Source organism: Strix aluco, chromosome 4 (genome assembly GCF_031877795.1).
Source record: "Strix aluco isolate bStrAlu1 chromosome 4, bStrAlu1.hap1, whole genome shotgun sequence".
Taxonomy (NCBI): domain Eukaryota; kingdom Metazoa; phylum Chordata; class Aves; order Strigiformes; family Strigidae; genus Strix; species Strix aluco.
Window position 1 is genome coordinate 115,856,003 of NC_133934.1, and position 19,825 is coordinate 115,875,827.

General features: G+C 41.1%; 1 protein-coding gene across 1 annotated transcript in view; it reads left to right on the forward strand.

Annotated features, from left to right (window-relative positions):
- C4H14orf132 (chromosome 4 C14orf132 homolog) overlaps positions 1-19,220 on the forward strand; it is a 42,363-nt gene extending 23,143 nt beyond the window's left edge. Inside the window, exon 2 of the mRNA XM_074825050.1 lies at positions 10,480-19,220. Coding sequence (XP_074681151.1) covers positions 10,480-10,704 — 225 coding nt within the window. The 3' untranslated portion in view covers positions 10,705-19,220. The remainder of the gene's footprint in view (positions 1-10,479) is intronic.
- The last annotated feature ends 605 nt before the right edge of the window (positions 19,221-19,825 follow it).

The window sequence follows — 19,825 nt, forward strand, 5'->3', positions numbered from 1 at the left end:
TTTAAGGAGCTGCCTCTGAGGGTGCAAACAGAGGGCACCTCTCTGTGTGGTTTTTTGCTGATGGCTTTAATTGTTTCTTGGGGCATCTGTTGCAATCATTTTTCTTTGTGACTTTTCTTCCTGAGCTCTCAGTACCTCGATTTATTCATGCAAGACACAGAATGGTGGTGTGGGATGCATAAGTCTCTTGGAGATATTTTTGAAATTAAGATCTTCAATCCAGCATTCAAAATATAGGTGATTAAAGATGAGAGGGATGCTTGCATTTTCACAAGTACTAGATATTTGCACTGTTGTTACTGAAAGACTCCCATGCTGCTTATTAATATTCCTGTGTTGGATTTTTGATGAGTGATGCTCAGCTTGAAAAAGGCTGGAGCTGCAATTCTGAAGACTTCAGTGTGGCTGGGCTAAGTCCTTCTATGGGTAGATGGATAGCTGTCAGGCCGCTGGGGTGAGAGAGAGCCCTCTTTCTCCCCAGGAAGCTGTTACATATTCATGTCTTTAATTACCCTGTTCAGCCCCACCAACTGCAAGAGTTCAAAGCACAAATATTGAATTACAAATAGAAGTACAGTAAATTATACATTGATTTGTGCCTATCCTGTGCATATGTCAGCCACTAAGGAATGCTGTTTTGCCTACACACATGCAGACACGCTTCTCTAGAAAGAAAGAATCAATGTATAATTTATTATATTTTTCTGTAATGTCTGAACTGTTTGAACAGTCTTAAACATAAGCACACAAACACAGATGGCTTGAATGTTCTGTTTTTGTTTGGCATGATAAAGATGTCATCAGCTGCTGTCTAGTTCAGCCACACTTAATCATCCCTTGATGGTCTTAGTACATGAGCAAAACCTAGGTTGTGGGAATCTGGGTTTGTGAGAACATATGGGATATTTGGCTCTGATGATGGCTGTTCTCACACTTTGATGAAGGTTTCTGCCCCACTAAAAGAGCCAGTGAAATGTCCTGTATGGGTGCTCTTCTTTTACTTCAAAGCAAAGTGATCCAGACTTATTTTAAGCCATTTGTGAAATGTGTTCACATTATGCCTGACTTTGCACCAAAGTGGATGAGAAACACATGTTACTTCTCTTCCTCGGGCTCTGTTGTAGGAACAATAAATCCTAGAAGATGGTTGAAATAGTTGCGTGGTGGCACTGAGTTCTTAAGCACTCAAGATTTACACGTGATCAAGCTTTTAGTCTCTTCATGATATTCAACAAAGAGTTATGTTGGAAGAAACTTTTCATAGCACGATGAATACTACTCTTCAAATACTATAAATTAGGAAATTGTCAACATTTTTTCACTTTCTAATTTTTATTCTCTTGTGTATTGTGTGATTAGCTCACTCATGAGACAAAAATGCAGGAGAATAGGATTAATTTTAAAGCAAATTATGTATTTTCTTCTTCAGGTATAAAACACTACTGAAGCATTACAGAGTAAGTTGAGGGGTATGTGCAGTCTATAGGTTGTTCGAGCCGTATGTTGAGCCTGATATGCCTGGGGGGGATCAAGACTTATGGCAACCTGCCAGATATTGGTATTCTATCAAGTGAAGTGCACGCAGTAGGGGTAACATTTGGCAGTCCTCCTTTCTTCCTAGAAGCTGCTGTGTATGCTTTACTTGACCTTCATGCCAGCCGCTACCCTTAAGATCTTCAGACATGAAGAAGGCTAACACCGTGTCAGCTTTTTCTCCTTTTTTTGTGCATCTTAACTGGAATACATTGTTTTTGTTGACTCTCAGGCATGTTTTGTGTCTTGAACTAGGTGCTAAGTAAGCAAGCAAAAATGTTTACAAAAATAGTCTTAAATAAGACATGATATGCCTCAAATATTCTGTCAGCATACCTCAGCCCTCCCCCCTATTTTGTTTGTGAAAAGGTAATGCAACATGAGAATGAAAGGGAAAGAAAAAAAAAATAGGAAAAAAAATGTTGGCTGAAAACGATGTATAGCCAAAATAAAATTGCATACATCGTTGCCAGTTTTCTCTCTCAGTTCTTTCAGGGAATCTAATAGCCTATATAAACTTAAGGAAAATAATCATTATGGAAAGTGTTGAGACTATTAAATTGTTTTAATTTCCCTTCTGAGGCTTTCTGCTGGATTCCTTCAAGTATTTTCTGGGGGAGAATTAATCTCTGGAAGTCATCATAGAATAAGTTTTTCCCAGTGGGTTTGCCTTATGATGGGGGCACTGACCTAATTCTTGTGTTATCATATTTGAAGCTAGATTCCAGGTGGCTATCTCAAAGGTGCTGAAAATGAGGCATTTATATCGTATCATTAAGTACAGCAGAGCTGCAATGGTAGTGATTGCTTCCCTTAATAGGCAGATTTATCCCAACTTGTCTTTGTAGTACATCCATCACTGTGTAAAATACATCAGATGTATAGTTTGAAAGCTTTTGAGTCTGCATGGAATAGTAAGTAATTTCTCTGATGAAATAGAGCTAAGCTATATTATGACTGTTAGTGTGGTTTAGTTAAAGCTCAGCCACTTAATTTTTCATGGGCTGTGTAGCAGGGATTGGAGATAGCATGCAAGATTTTTTGATTGCTACTGGGTTTTTGTTTGAACAGTGGTCAGCATAGCATATGCAATATAGAGGAATTTGTATGTAATTATTTTTACTCTAGAGGAATAAGATGATGTCCAGAATGTCACATCCTTTTAGGTCTAGCCCCTAACACCTGCCCGTTGAAATTCTTTTAGTGTTCATGAGAGGCATCCTGATTACTGAGTACTGAAGGATTTACAAAATCACTGCTTTTGCCCATGCCTGAAGTCTAGTGCTTTAAACAATTTTTCATCTGGAACTAGTTTTAGTTTTGAAATTGTGTTGTTGCTTCCATTACTATGAATGGCTGCCAATTCCCATCCTTTCGCCCTGGGAATAGCCTAAGCATGTTGTCAGGCTAAGGGAGAGGGAGCAGAAGGGAATCAAAAGAATATGGTCAGCCCCTTTCTCTGCTACCAAGATACCTTGGCCACAACAGTAGATTGATAATGCGACATTGACATTTTGTCAGAGATTAACATGGCTGCAAAGATCATGGTGGAAGAAGGGCTTGTGCAGCCCTTTTTCACTTTGAGAAATGGGATTAGGCTTCTTTCACTTTTTTCCTGTACACCCACTCTTGAGCTCTGCTCTATAGTTTTCCGCTTACACCTCATCATTTGACTTTTTCATTTATGGTGGGAATGCATTTTCCTCTTGCAGATATGAAGGGCCATTACAACCAGCTTGTGTTGCTCTTCTTTTCCTCTTTATCCTCTGGCACATGGAGAGCCACTAACTCTCTGCTTAAGAACCAAAACTTCCACTGATACCATGTAGCTGTGTTCTTGCTTCCAGCCAGTGATAGCACCTTGTGTGTTTAAAGCAAAGCTGTCCCTTGGGACCTTGAAACATTATGCCCCAGGCAGTGTTCCTTTCTCTTACCCCGGATTGTTCTTTTGGTTTCCTTTTGGGGTATTTTGTGGGTTTTTTTGGTTTTGGTTTTTTTTGTAATAGAGGAACTTGACACCTGAAGGGAATTGCCAGCCTGGATCAGAGCAGGAGACCATGTAAGTCCAGTTAAATCCATTAGTTTGGCTTTGAAGTTACCAATGTCACATATATCAGAAGGCTGTGCAAGAAACCCTTCAATAGGTGGGATAATCAGCACCTCTTTCTTCTCACATATGATTAAAGAGTTTAAACTCAGAAGCTTGGTGTTTGAAGCCCTTCCAGAGTTATGTTCAATATTGAACTGATACAGCTCTGCAGGTTGCGCTTATCTCTAAAGGAATTCCTGTTCTGAGTTTTCCAGTATGACTACACATGGTGTGAAAAGGTCCTCTGTTTTGCCAGTTTAGGAAATAGTAAACAGTTTGAATAACTCATAATAACACTGATGGTTAGTTTTATAGCCTTCTACTGAGTTTTTCCATATTGATAAATACTCACCTTTCCAGTTCCCTTTATTTTTATTTTTATATATTTGTGCTCCTGGAAGCACAAAAGTTATAACTGTGTGTAAATGAAACCCAGGCACCTTCTACTTCCCCAACATGGTGTCCACAATAGGATGCTAGCCTCAGCTGTATCAGTTATGTGGAAAGTCACCTAGTGCTGCTGCTTGAGTGGTTGTTCCTGGCACATCCAGATAGTTTAAAGCATGTCTGCTTGATTGCCCTGCACGCTTCTGTGGTATTCACCACCCCCTCCAATTTAGACTATACAGATTCACAATTTAAATTATATGTGACTTAGCTTGCAGCTTCTTCATACAGGTTGTTTGCATTTCTGTTGAACACTGACAAAGCTTTTTCTTTTCCTTGATGCAGCATTGCTGACATTGGCTGGAAAGTGAGGAGGAATTCTTGGGACCAGGGATAGGATGAGAAACTTCTTTGTTTCCATTTGAGACTTGTCAGCAATAAAAAGGCTTTTGTTTGTTGTCAGTCTTCTATACTCGGAAGATTAAATCCAACAGTAGTTGGTTGAGAATAATAGTTTAAAAGCAGTAGGGTTCTTTGAAATAATAAAAGCTATTTCAAGGAGGCGCTAGGCAGATGTAAATTGTGGGAATGGAATCACAGCATGTTTATCATTAGGGTATCTTGGATGCTACCAGTGCAGAAATATGAGAGTGAAAAAATCAAGGTGAAAACACTTACATTCATGACAGTTATTTACACTGTTTCTTGCAGCTGATTCAGCAGAATCACTTTCCACAGAGAGGTGCTCCAGCCTGCACAAGGCATGTGCTCATATAAGGCACTTGAGGGGTAGCTGTGCCTAGGGACAAAGATCTAGTTGAGCTCAGTTTCCCATGGGAATACCTTAGTTAAGGGAAACTGGTTTCTACAGCCAAGAACAAATTCAGAATTGAGTGTCTGCTGCAGCACCTTGGAACATCTTTGGATGCTCCTTCCTGAATATCTAGACACCTGTTGATCAAGGCAACTCTTAGCATGGTTCAACAGCAAGGCTGAAACTCTAACCTCAGGCATCTGAGATACTGCTGATAAGGAATAACTTTGAACAGAGATCTCATCTAAAAGGACAAAGATATTATATCTAGCCTAGCATAAATCGGGAAAGCAGTGGAGAAAGTAATACGCAAGTCCTAGGAATATCATGAATTGGAAGAAAAGCAGATTGACAGAATTCATAGAATAGAGAAGTTTTAACAAGATTAAAAATAACAGGTTAAATCCTGATGCTTCCAAGTTAGAGTGAAAATTTTCCATTGCCACTGGTAGGGTGAGCATTTTGACAACTGCTTATTTTGAAAATAAGCAGCTGTTTCTCCTAAGCTTGTCAACCTGAGACTGTGATTTCAGGGTGAAGCAGGGATCTGAATTAAAATGAGAATTTGAAGTTAACTGCGTAAAACATTTGCATGTATCCTCCCTCTTCAGAATTAGACCTATTTAATTAAATCAAAGAGGATTGCCTTAGGTGCCCTTTAATTTTGGCTGTGTGGGGGTTTAATGCATTTAAACTAATCCACTTGCAGCGAACATGGAATAACTGTCCTGATTGTCACTATGTACCCAGCCTTCGCATTGTAAGTAGTAGGGTGATATTCTGTCAAATGGTGGACAGAACTTGGTTCTCTAGATATTACCAGTAATTAAATAGTAGCCAGGACATCTTCATTTACATAATAGTGCATGCTTTAGATGAGGAGACTATATATATGTATGTTTCAGTGAGACACAAGAGAATTCCACTCACAATGATTACAAAGATGCTGTGAGGCTACGCAGGGTGGAAATCAGGAGGTCTAAAGCCCAGCTAGAAATTAATCTGGCTTCAGCAGTCAAGGACAACAAGAAATGTTTCTATAAGTATGTCAACAGCAAAAGAAAGACCAGGGAGAGCCTCCATCCCCTGCTAGACACAGGAGGAAACATGGTAACAAGTGATGAGGAAAAGGCTGAGGTGCTTAATGCCTTCTTTGCCTCAGTCTTTAATAACAAGACTAGTTGTACTGAGGGAATCCAGCCTCCTCAGCCAGAAGACAGAGACTGGGAGAACGACCCCCCCACATTCCAGGAGGAGACAGTCAGTGACCTACTGCATCACATAGACACACACAAGTCTATGGGACCGGATGGGATACACCCGAGGGTGCTGCAGGAGCTGGCTGGGGTGCTCACCAAGCCGCTTTCCATCATTTACCAGCAGTCCTGGCTGACCGGGGAGGTCCCGACAGATTGGAAATTGGCCAATGTGATGCCCATATATAAGAGGGGTCGGAAGGATGATCCGGGAAACTACAGGCCTGTCAGCTTGACTTCGGTGCCCGGGAAGCTGATGGAGCAGCTCATCCTGAGTACCATCACACAACACGTGCGGGACAACCAGATGATCAGGCCCAGTCAGGATGGGTTTATGAAAGGCAGGTCCTGCTTGACAAACCTGATCTACTTCTATGACAGGGTGACCTGCTTATTGGATGAGGGAAAGGCTGTGGATGTTGTCTACCTTGACTTTAGTAAGGCCTTTGACACCGTTTCCCACAGCATTCTCCTGGCAAAACTGGCTGCTTGTGGCTTGGATGGGCACACATTTCACTGGGTAAAAAAACTGGTTGAATGGCCGGGCCCAAAGAGTTGTGAATGGAGTTAAATCCGGTTGGCGGCCGGTCACAGAATCACAGAATCGTCTAGGTTGGAAAAGACCCTGAAGATCATCTAGCTGACTCTGAAAAAATGACAGACACCTGATTCTGAAAGGAATGGAGCAATGTTATTGCTAAGTCATGGATTTTATGTGATGCTGCTTAAGAAAGCGATCATTTTTAGAGTCTCAGTGACTGGTACCTGACATGTTGTTTTTCTTTCATGTGAATCATTTTGGTTATAGAATAGGATTTTTCTGCTAACAGGAAAGTGTATCACTTAACAACAGTTCAAGAGCCTTGTTCTCCTTCTCGTGACCCTAAAGCGTCCTCTTGGATGTCAGTAGGAGGTATTCAGCGCAGTGGGTGTTCTCATTACCACTTGACATCTTGCTGTTTGCTTTTCTGCCTGTTGATATTTAATGATTTGAATTTGTTCTTCGCCAGTCCCAGAAGCCATTTAGCAAGTGACGTACTATTTTAGTGCTACTTAACAATATCGACATAGTCACTAGGAAAAGAGTTTAATTTCCAAACAGTTCTACAGCATTCCCCCCCTCCATCTGCTCCTGCCATGTTCCTCACTGTTGCATTTCCCAGTTAACCCTTTGCTCTGGCCTCTTTGCCTGGCACTCCTGGGGAAGGTGGCACAGGCTCTGCACAGCTTTGCCTGAACTATAAAAACTCTCTGAGGCTAAAAGAGACTGCAGGTCGCTGTAATGGCAGTGACATGAGTGAAGCTTTTGGCAGATGTAAATTGGTGTATATTTGCTTTGTAGAGTCACAGACAAATAGAGCAAGCACAGAATGCACTGAAGGGTTTCTATCCTTAGCCTACTGTTTATCACAGGCACTTCACAACTCCCATTAGTGTTGGGTCTGGATGTCTCACAGCCTTTAATGTAATAAATAAGACTGCAGAGGGAAGATACTGTACCTTTTGGGAGAACAAAGACATCAAGACTGAGGATGAGACTTATCTCACTGAAGTTAATCTACCAAAAAGATAGATTACCAGTTGATATTAATCATCTATGCTTCCCTCTCTCCAGTGGAGAGACAGGCATATCTCCCAGGGATGATTTATGTGGCCCTAATCACTGGGCAACCCTGACTGTTAAGAGGCAGTAAGAGGCCAAAATGAGAAGGATGCTCAGCTTTAGATGAGCTCGGGTGGAGACTGCACAAGTTCACGGTAGCAAAATTCTTTGGGCATTATTAAACCCATAGCAATAGCATTTGTCTTGCTGAAAACAGTTGGAGGCTGTGAGTTGTTAAGGGGTAGTACCTGACATGCTTGTCCAGTTGTGCTCTTACTCTTTCTTCAGCATCTATGGCCACTGCTGGAGCTAACACACAAGGGAGATGGAGTTTCTGTCTGACAACATATGGCCATTCCCGGGCTCTTATGTGAAGCCATTTTAGCAGTGAGAAGAGGGGGGAATATGCATTTAGTAAGAGATGATTTCTGCAAACAGGAAATTGGCAGTAAGGTTTATTTCCAGATCTGTGGTGAAGTGCTACTGACCTACAAACAGAAAAACTGGAAGTCACTTTTACAGAAAGAGCCTGTGCCAGGTGCTGAACGTCAGTGCTTTGTCTCAGGTCACTGCAAGCCTTTCGGAGATTCAGATGAGCTGTTTTACCATGTGTTCCCCTCAGATGGTGCAAACAGCTTGTGTGAGCCTTAGACAGTACAAGGAGATTCAGATCTGACATCATTTGCAGTGTGGTGTGTAGCTGTGCTGCTACAATGAATACTCCCTGCCTCTGTGACAGCACTAGGTGGACTAACGGGGTGGCAGCTTGTCACTTCAAATAACTTACTGAGGGCACAGAATGTGTGGCCCAAAACCCAGGTATCACTCAGCAGAACAGGGCTCATAACCTCCCACTGTCTTGGGCATGTGCACATATGTGTACCTCTGTATTTTGGATGGTTGTTCCAGCTGAAAGATTTGCAGAATTGGTGATCCTAAATGCTGATACCCTTAAAATGGTTTGCTAAGAATGCAAGCACCTCAGATTAAACATTTTGCTGTCAATATGGTAAATGTATGCCTGTCATTTGCTGCGAAGATCTTTAATTAGTGTCTCCGTAGCTGTTAAATGGCAGCATCACTACATAAGTACACTTAGTTTGAAGTCAGAATTGCTTTTTATGGCACTCTCTACATAGAAAGAAATCCTGATTTAACCAAGCAATGTTTTCCTTATCAAATCCCAAGACATAAAAAAGGCTGGTGTGGAACTGGATTCAAAACATCAAGCTGGGCTGCTTGTGAAATGGAAGCTTTTGCTCTCTTTAACGCAGCCTGTGTTGAAATGGCAGCAAAACCGTTTGATGCAGGGACAAAGGATCAAACTTGACTTTTGCAATTTCCTGTTTGGTTTCTTGCTAACTGCTTTTGTCTAATCATATTTGATCTCAAAGATAATTTTATTTAATGTGTATTAGGTAGTATGATATACTTATTGTGGTCTTACATCATTCTCTGTTTCGTTTTGAATGTGACATGGTATTTTCTAGTACAGATGAAATTTGTTCAGCAGTCAGCTTTGAAAGAGAGTCTGTCTTTTATAGCTCTGTAAAATGTTATGGATAGCAAGCTAAAAAAGTTAGTTTATTCTCAAGTTTCTCAAATTCTTTGCTCTAATTTTTAAATTACAGCCACCACTGTGGAGGGGAGGGGTGGTTTGTCCTCAAATTCTGTCCTGTTTAGCAGCCTCCATAGCACAGCTGCACACAGCCAGGCGGGTGTAGTTCGGTGCCAAAGGGAGAGGTTAGTGGGAGAGTTAAAATGGGATGCGGGAGTTGAAGAACAGAGTGTTAGAAGAGATTGATTTTTCAGCCCAGTGAGTATTGGGCACGGTAATTTAGGGCTGATTAGTATAGCAGCCTTCTGTGATGTGTCTGAACGAAAACAAGGCTGGTTCCTCTCTTATTCATAGGCCATGGTGGCTTCAACAGTACTATTGAAGTTATAACAGTATGACTACTAGTATAACATCAGGAAGGACTTTTATTGTGTTACAGAGCCAGAGGGTTTCAGCTGTAGAAGAAATCCCTATTGAGAAAGGTGAAGAATAATAATGCCAAAACCCCAAAAGCACTAAGTAGCGTGTAAAAACAGGAGATTGTAATTGCGTCTAAAAGTTGGAAGGTGACAGCAGCAGCATGGAAACCATTGTGGGGAAGGAAAAGTTGGTTGGTGTTGCAGCATTTCTTTAAAGAGAACATTCCCAGACTTTTTTCAGCTTTTCTTGAAGTACTGGAGTTCTACCAGATCTGAAGGGGGAGTGTAGGGAGCATGCACTGACGTCTAAGTTTTACTCATTGCTCAAGATCAGACCAGTCATCAACACAATGATGGAATTTTTCCCTTCTGGTCAGGCTGGCAGAGAGATTTGGACATATAGATTTGGGTTGGTTTTTTTCCCCAGTAAAGCTATGGGTTTGGTCTACCTGCTTACTATAGTCTTCTGGGACTTTTAGTTACTGTGTAATTATCTGATGGTATGTGAGTGCTTTGTGGATAGCTGTATCTCTTATTTCTAAATGCATATAAGTACTTAGGTTGACTTGGAGTCTGCATGTTAGATCTTATGTATATTCCATGTAATAAACACAGGTTTTCCACAATAATATTGATTCTAACAGAAATGGAAGAAATACTGTAAAGTGTGTGCCTGTGGTATTCCTAACAGGTTAGCACCACATACCTGAAATCTGAGTAATTTTGCAGGTTTGCTAGAGGTTAGTCTTTAGTAATGACTGAGACAAAGCAAATACAAATATCGGCCTTCAATCTAATTTTGCCATATCTTTCTTCACAGCTTCCTGTTATGGGAGGAGCCTTTATGGACTCACCCAATGAGGACTTTAGTACAGAGTACTCCTTGTTTAACTCATCAGCCAACGTCCATGCAGCTTCTTCCACGCAGAATCCACCAGAGGAGACATCCCGTTCTTCAAATGATGCCATATTGTTATGGATTGCAATAATAGCAACAATTGGAAATATTGTGGTTGTGGGAGTGGTGTATGCCTTCACTTTCTAGGATGACTGTCACTCCAAACACTGGAAGAGAGGATAACTGCAGCAGTATTTGTCACGTGTATGTATGTATTTGTGTGTATATACATGTATATCTATATAAATACATATAGGTAGGGACTTCGCTGATTAAGTGCTGCCACAATTATGGAAATTAAATGCAAGTCAATCATCTTGAATCTTGATGACAGAAAGTTTGGATGCAATTGAAAATTTTATGAAGGTGAGAGCTTTAATTGAGAACAGAGCCAATACCAGTTTTGTATAGAAATGTAATAAAAGAGAGACCAACATGGGTATAGTAAATACAAGGAGAAAGTGAGATTTATATAGAAAGTGCTTATTTTCTACTGTTTAGATTTTTCTAGCAGCTCTTCTGCATTTTGTCAGCTTTTTTGTGCATTTTTTACTGTGCTATAATGTTGTATGAAATTGTTCTGTCATGTTTGCTGGACATCTTAGTTTTCCAGATGGACTAATTGGTCAGCATTGGCTCAGTTTTGATGAAGTACAAGTTCATCATGTGTGAGTCTTCAGACATGCATACACTACTGGGCTGTGTTCAAAATCATGACTCTTAAAGCCAAGACAGGCAGATCCATCCTATCTATCACTTGCCTTCCAGTATCAGTTACCGGATCTGATAATCTATGAATTGATGCTAAACTTGTCTGCTGTTTGCAGGAGGAGGCACAGCTATTGCAAGGTGTGGCTGGTCTGCACACCCTCTGCACTCCAGAGGAGGACACGTTAAACAGAGCAGCAACAAAAGCTCCCATTTCTGTCCAGAGGTACAGGATTGCAGTGGCTTGTAGGTGTGTCCCTTCCAGGAAACAAAGGCCAAATACAAAGGCTTGTTTCACTGTAATCCAGATTTCCCGTAGCAGTCATGTACTTTCATAAGCTTATGGGTGTATTGAAAGAATGTGGGGAAATTGTGAAGCCCAGTTAACAGTGAATGATGTCTATGAGGAAAATAGCATTGAAATATTGGACACTTCTGTGCTTGTGAGAGAGTGAGTGCAAGAGTCGGGTATGGCCTGGGATAGAAGCAGCACAAAAAAGGTAGTAAGTGACAGATATGCAAGTGCTTATATTTCAGTATTAATATGTCTCTGTGTTCTGATGAGGCTCCTGGAAGTGATTTTTATATAGCCTGCTTTAGGTAACAACTCTGATGATCATTTAGATTTGTTCTGTTGAGGGACAACATTTTCACTTCATTGTTCCCATAAGCAGTTCCTTTTCAAGATCTGTATTTTTTCAAAATAAATTGTAGCCTTCCTTGTTTCAGAGATTATAAAATCTTGAGGGAAGAAAATAAAAAATCACCTCTCTTGGAAATCTCCCTCTTCCCCCTTAAAAAGTAAACACAAATACATAAAATGTCTGCACTTTGAGAGCAGCAGACAAATTCTTCTTCTCTCTGCATGTACTATATAGGTTTTCTGTCTCATACAGCTACTACCCTAATCCCAGAAAGCCTTGTCTGCAGGCACGGAGACTGTTTTTGACACTTGCCTGCCACTGAGCTTGAGGCTGAACTAAGAGCTGCCGAATGTACAGAGAGGTTTGGATTTTCTTTTCTCTTCAAAAACACTTTCCTGCAGGGCTGGTGGACAGTTACTTGAATCAAAGCAGCATACCCCAAATCAGTATTTATAACCACTCAGTAGTCACTGAATATATTTTTTTTTCCCTCTCTATGAACTGGCCTTTAAAGCTGGGAAAGGTGCAAACAGAGCTAGCAGGGGAGAGAAAAAAAACTAAGTTATTTTGAGGATGAGAAAAACAATGACAACTCACTTGAGGAACTGAGCTTCTGTGTGTGCAGTTATTTCCCTGTTTGGAAGAAGGATTTTGTGAAGATGGTTGAGGACAGACAAGATCTGTGCTGGGAAAAAGTTTGAGAAGCCCAGTTCTGGAAGACCAGCAGGACAGAAAGCAAATTCTGTCTAATAAAATAGCTGTAGTCTTAAGAATGATAGAAAAATGATGATTTTCACTGTCCTAAAATAGCTATTTGTTCCTTCATAGGCAGAGGATGATAAAAAACAGGGGAGCTGCATAAATTGTGTACTTCTCCTGTTCTTACACTCCTCCTTATACTCACTGAGCAGAAAGCAAACTGTTGAGTGAGGTTGGAAGGCTGCAGAGAGGTTTCCAATGCAGAATGAGCAGGATAAAGTCTGATGTACGAACATGTAGGATCCATGTAAATGTTGCTTAATGTAATGTACTGTCCCCAACCATTTCCTGAGACTCTGTTGACTTTGTAATTGTATCAATTACTCATGGACTTTTCTTTAGTGTTTCTGTAGGCTTAGTTAGGCTAGATCTTGCAAGCACTGTTTTTGTGTGAAATGCAAAACATTTCCACCATGATTAAAACCAGTTTGACACTATAGTACTTGCCCATTACGGCTTAATGAATTTGCCAGTGGAGTACTTTGTTTAAGTTTCCTAGAATATTAATCTTAGTGCAATTAGCAATGTTTGCATCTCTCTACCAAAGCACCAGACTAAATTCTTCACCCATGAAGAAGAGCATTAGAGCAGGAACAGCGAAGAACCACCACTCTGGTAATGAAACCGAGTGACACTTTTGTGTTGCTTTTCCCAAAGAAACTGCCCTACTTTCATGTGAAATTGATAATTATAGCAGGAGCGTTGGAAAACAATGAGTTCTGCCTCTCTCATCCAGATCAGTCTCATACATATTTTCATCATTAAAAGCTGAGTTGTCAAGAAGGACCAGACAGCACTTTAATTAAAGTAATTGGCTTGACAGGGTGACATGGCAAACTGGGTGCAGGCAGCAAGTGCAGGCATTTCCTGTCTCGTAGTTAAACTGCACACTAACTGTTGAGAAAAATAGCTTTAGGATGCAGGTGCAAGAATACTGCATACGACAGTCTGTGCAGAATATTGTCAGGTGTATTAAAGATCCCTAAATCACAGTGGGCAGAGCTGGTTCAAACTCTGATCTAATTTGATAGTGATAACATGCACAGTATGTTTTTGGATGTTGTGTTCTGGCTCCATCCACTACAACAACTTCCATCTTCTGGGAGGTTAGGGAAAGTTTCAATTCACCATTGAAAAAGGGGACTCATCTGTTGTTAAGTTCAGAGAAGTCACAGAGGGGAGTGGAGAAGTGGATGAATGGTGTCATAGGTATGGTCCTGCGAATCATAGAATGGTTTGAGTTGGAAGGGACCTTAAAGATTATCTCATTCCAACCCCCCTGCCATGGGCAGGGACACCTTCCACTCGACCAGGTTGCTCAAAGCCCCATCCAACCTGGCCTTGAACACTTCCAGGAAGGGGGCAGCCAGAGCTTCTCTGGGGAACCTCTTCCAGTGTCTCACCACCCTCACAGTAAAGAATTTCTTCCTTCTCTCTAGTCTAAATCTTCCCTCTTTCAGTTTCAGACTGTTACCCCTCATCCTATCACTACACTCCCTGATAAAGAGTCCCTCCCCATCTTTCCTGTAGGCCCCCTTTAAGTACTGGAAGGCTGCTATAAGGTCTCCCTGGAGCCTTCTTTTCTCCACGCTGAACAACCCCAACTCTCTCAGCCTGTCCTCATAAAGGAGGTGCTCCAGCCTCCTGATATCTTTGTGATCCTCCTCTGCTCAAGCAGCTCCATGTCCTTCTTATACTGGGGACCCCAGAGCTGGACACAGCACTCCAGGTGGGGTCTCACGAGAGCAGAGGGGGAGAATCACCTCCCTTGACCTGCTGGCCACACTTCTCTTGATGCAGCCCAGGGTACGGTTGGAACCTGGAAATGTGTTACCACTTCTTTAAGGGGGTGTATGTTATACCCTGAACTGTCAGCACAGCTTGACTTGCAGCACTGTAGCTTCTCCCTTCCTTGGAGCTGGGAAGTTGGATAACTGTTGTTGCTCACTGAGGGGTGACGAGGAAGCCCCAACACGTTCCTCAGAGCTGTCCTCTGAAGCTCTTCTCTAAAAGCAGAAGAGGGCTCTGCTTTGCTGAGCACTTTATGCATCAGCATGAGAGCAGGATTCCCCTTATAGAAGATTGTGCTTTAAATAAAAGCATCTAGCAGACATAAGTTACAAGGTCCTGACTGGAGTTTGCTCTGTAGTAGACAAACCAAAACACCCTATATGCAGCGTTAGACCCCTACCTATGTTATAAACATCATTGTGCAAACACAAGATGCAATACTGTATGCTCTGTGAAGTATTATTTTGATGATGGCTTATTAAATAATGACCCATAGAAAGCAGGTAGACAAACTGGATGCTCTAAAGTGTCTATTCTATCCATGGCCTTTAGGGATCAATAGCAACATGTCTAATAATGGAACTGTCTCTTAAGATTTTTTTTTTTTTTTTCTCTAAGCAGCCAGCAGCTCAACACAGCAGCTGTGCAGCCATTACAGCAAAGAGACTAAAGGGTGAACAGCTATGGAGATGGGTGCAAAGGCTCATTAGATAGGAAAATGGGGTAGAGAAACCCACACAGCTACTCCTGTTATTTTTATCTGCAGGGCTAGGAGTCTGTGCTTGTCTACAGCATTAGCATCCTCCTAAAATAAAACGAGGGAGGAGGATGTATTTCTGTGTCAACAAACTTGCAAACCTGAACAACAGATTTTTAAACTGATGCAACAACAGTAGCAGACTCATTTGCTGCAAATAATGTATTTAGCCATTTGAGTGAGCAAGTGAGCTGATAGATACCTCAGAAGTAGTGAGATCCCCTCTCCAGAATCCTTGTTTGCAATGGGACTTGAGGGCCATCAGCATCCCACCAAACTGCTGAGCATCCTGTAATAACAAGTCCCAAATCAAAAGTGAATAGAAGCAGCCAGCCATTATAGTCTTATCCTGTACATCCATTTGAAGATAAAGGGAAAATGTGCATTTGTGTCTGGGATCAAATGAAAACAGACATCGTTAGTCTATAGGTTGTTACATATTTTGTCTATCATTGGAAGCTTTCGTTTTGCTATTTTCAAACAATTCCAGTTGTTAATATCCTCCTTCACATTCTTTGCAGACTCCTGAGAGTTCTTATTTTCGCATAGCTTTGTCCATTTATCCATGTAATTTTACTGGGCTTCCTGTGTCTAATCACAGTGCAGAATCTGAAAAACTATTATTTTTAAGGATGACTTCCATTCATGAGAGAAATAGGCCAAAAATCAGAATCCCAGATCAAAATGCTTTTATGCTTTCGGAGCATTTGGAGCTCTGGAGAATTGGATTTCATCTGGTTAATGTGCACAAAAAAAAGGGCAGTCAGGTCCCTGGTGATAATGTCAGACATCAGGGTTCTGACAGGCAGAGCTGAGCGCTTCATTAACTCCTGCTCCGCCCCTCTGAACCCTGCTGTCTTCCTGGACACACAGCCTGAGCTGAGTTTAAGTGAACTAGCCATCAGGTACAGCATGTCCCTCCTCATCTTGCATCTTGCTAATCCTCAGTGAAACAGGTGCATTTATTCCATCCATAGAAAAGCCAGAGATCAATATTCTTCTGCTAGGTATACTGTTATTGATATATTGGTCCACCACCCATAAGGTAAAGATAGAGATGCTTTAACAGTTAGTTAGCCCTTTGCCGCAATCTCGGAACATCCTAAAGAAATCAAAACACCCTGAGGCTTTGAAGTCTCCTACTGCCCTTGATCTGACACTAAGTCTTTGTGTTTTCTCATACAACCCCTCTTTGCCTTTTATCTTGTGTTTCCAACTCAGAACAGTGAAAATTAAGTCATCACTATGCTGTTCTCTGGATGTGTAGGGAAGTCCTAACAGCTAGAGACCAGCCATGTCCCATTTTAGTTTTTGACCCTTCAGGCACAAAGGAGGAGGAAAGTGTCTAATTGTCTACCCAGAAGACTCCAGGGGAATATATGCCTTTGCAGAACAAAATGCATAGCAATTTTATCTCATTCCAGCCTATACCAGAGTATTTACAATGAGTTAACATGGCCAAACCTGCTTTTGCAGGCTGTTTTGGGAATTACAGCAACACAGCCAGGAACTGAAAAAGAGACAACCCTGATAACACAAATCTGTCACATATCTAATCATCTCAGTGACATGCTTCTGAAGGCAGGTTTGCCTGAGTGTCATAGGCAGACTTGATCTGTTGGTACAGAGGCAAATGCCCTTTCATATGAGCACAAATGGTGTCTCCATCTTTTTGGTAAGTCTTGGGAGCATTAGTGCCACCCATTCTATTTTTCCTATGCAGGCTGCTGGTAAAGATATTTTTCAGTTGTAGAAAATACTTGAAAAACTTCCTGTGTTGGTAGAATACATGCAAGATTTACCTTCCAAAGCTCTGCCTAGTTTCCCTGCAAAAGCAAAAACCACCTAGGTTTCTTAAGGATGGAATGTTAATGAGTCAAGTATCATCTGTACAGTAGCATCACCTCATTTTAATCTACAGCTTTATGCCAGTATGTCTCAAAGGGGATCTTAGTATTACACAGACTTTAAAAAGACTGAGAACAGAGACAAGTCACTTCTCAAGAATGTCTCAAAAGTCACTACCCGATCCTTTAGGCTGCATCATTCCTCACTCCTCCGCAAAGTACCCTGTTGTGAACTCGCACCCAACCCTTTAAACCCCTTGTCACCACCACATGTCTCTATGCCTTCATTTGAGTTCTCCCCTTGTCTTCTCTGTATTCTTTTCATTCCCTGGTATCAGAATATGCAAGCATGTGGAAGCCAGAAATGTTCTTCAGCCCTTCTTAACCACCTTATTGACCTTCACTGACAGTAAGGTCAGTGATATGTAAGGACTTACCACAGTAAGTGCAAAGATCAGTGACACAAGGTCTCTTCCTGTATGGAGATATTAATGAAGCAGAAGAGTAAGATGTGAACACGAAGCTTGGTAACTGTATTGTCAGTATCCATGCAACCTTTTAGAAATTCAGGTTTTATAAATATACTGCACTGTTCTGCAGTCAGCATTTGCTGAGCTTTCCTCAGCCCAAAGTCCGTTGTTGTTCTTAGCCAATCAGAATCCGTGGTAATGCACTTGGGGTAGGGTAAGGGGAGTGGAAGTGCCATACGCAGGAGACTTGAAAAGCTCTATGTGATTTATTGTAGGGTCAAGGCCATTAACCACTAGCCTAATTTAGTGAAGAAAAACAACCACAGTGTGCTATGCCATGGGTATTTCAAATCTAGTCTCACCTGTAGTTCTCAAATGCATGGCCAAGCTGCTGTAGCTAGATTGCACATTTCTAAATCCCATGACCAAAAAGAAGTGTATTCCTTGGCCACCACAAGACTGCTGAACAGCCTCCCTCACAAGTCCCTGTTTGTTCTGGTATTGTTTTGGGAGCTTCCTGAGCTGCAGTCATTAAGGTGATGTCACATTTCCTGTGGAGTTCAGTCTCACTAATGAGGGAATAAGATTAAGCTGTTTACAGATCTAGGCCTAAAACTGTTTTCAGTTACTGCCTTCATAAGGATCCGGAGCCTGCAAGCTGCTCTATCCAGAGGGACCTTTGCCTCCACCTGGAGTCAACTGGATTAATAACACTTCTTCTACACTGACATCTGCTTCAGTAGATCAACTTGCAAAACTAGCTCTGGGTTGCTGGGGTTTTATTTTAAATATATGTAAAGATGTCCATAATTTCCTAATCAAAAGAAGGAAAGCAGATTGCTGTATTTTTTTAAATGAGGAGGTAATAAAAAACAAGTCTGAATATTTTGATAGATATCCTGGAAGGGTATATAATGTAGCAAACAGTTGCACTATTTTTTCTATTGTCTGAGCACCTAACCTGAGAAATATTTGTTCTTTCTCTAACTAAGATCTCTTTCAGTTCTGAAGTTATGAACTTTGGAAGGAGTGGAATGCAAGGCCTCAGTGAAATTTTAAACTAATGTAAATAAATCCAGTAGCTAGCTTTGTGAGGTAGCCTATAACATTTGTTTTTCAGCTGTCTCATCTCAAATATTGCTAATTATTGGGTTTTTTTCCAAAATAAGCTAAATAGTGACACTTCTGAAAGCATCTGTACTTCACACAAAATCGCAGTCATATGGAAATGACATCCTTCAGCTCGTGTAAAACAGCTTTACAGGAGCCCTTTAGTATGCACTGTTATTTTTCTTAATAATCCTTGGCAATTTAATTCTGTTGTGCTTTGTCTCTGCTACCCTGTTTTGTACACTAACAGGTTTGCAGGGCTTCTCTGTATTGTTTTTGTAATATATGGGTTCATTTAAAGAAAGTTGTAAACATTGTTCTTGAAATGTGGATCTCTATCTGTAAAGAGAAAAACAACTTTAAAAATTCCCTCTGTTTTCTCTAAGTTTACTGTAATTAGCAAGTTTAGTTAACAGAAATGTATTCTTTTAAGCTCCTGTTATATTCTTTTCCAGTTGTTGACTGCTTTCGTTATGTGTGTACTTAGTACTAGTTCATTCTTTTACTATGGTGAAAATGACAAGTTTTGTCAATATCGGATGGAAGTTGTGTTTTTGGATAAAGTTCTTCAAACTGATGGCAGTGTGCGATTTTTCATTTTATTCTCAATTTAACTTGAGAAAATTTAGAAGTCTGTAATTGCAGTTATTTAACTATTACCTCCAGTAACACAGTGACATGAATAATTTGTTGCAATTACAAATCTGCATGATTTGTCAGCCTTGGGAAACCATCTATTGCATACATGGCACAGAGAAAACACTGGCTATTTCTACAGAAATGGATTCACCGGCTCTTAAAGTCCAAGAAGTGCCTCGACACATCTTGGGGCCAAAAAAAGATGTCTCAACTTCTTCAAATGTAAGCTCAGAAGCCCTTATACCATGAGCCCTCTCCCAGTTCTCTCTTCAGTTTAGCACACCCATCCTGTCCCATGGTGCAGTGTGGATGTTTTTGTGACTATGGCCCCAAACTCCTGTCCTAGGGCAGCCATTCCAGGGGCTTTTGGGGACGCGAGGAGGGCCTCGAGTCCCTCGAGCTTGGGGACTCAAGAGGAAACCTCACCGTAGGATGTTCAGCAAGCTTCATAAAAGCAAATAGTGGCAAGAGGAAGAAAGGAAAACATTTGGCTCATGCACAATTTTAAATAAAAGTTTGACTTACCTTTGAATGAAGCAAACT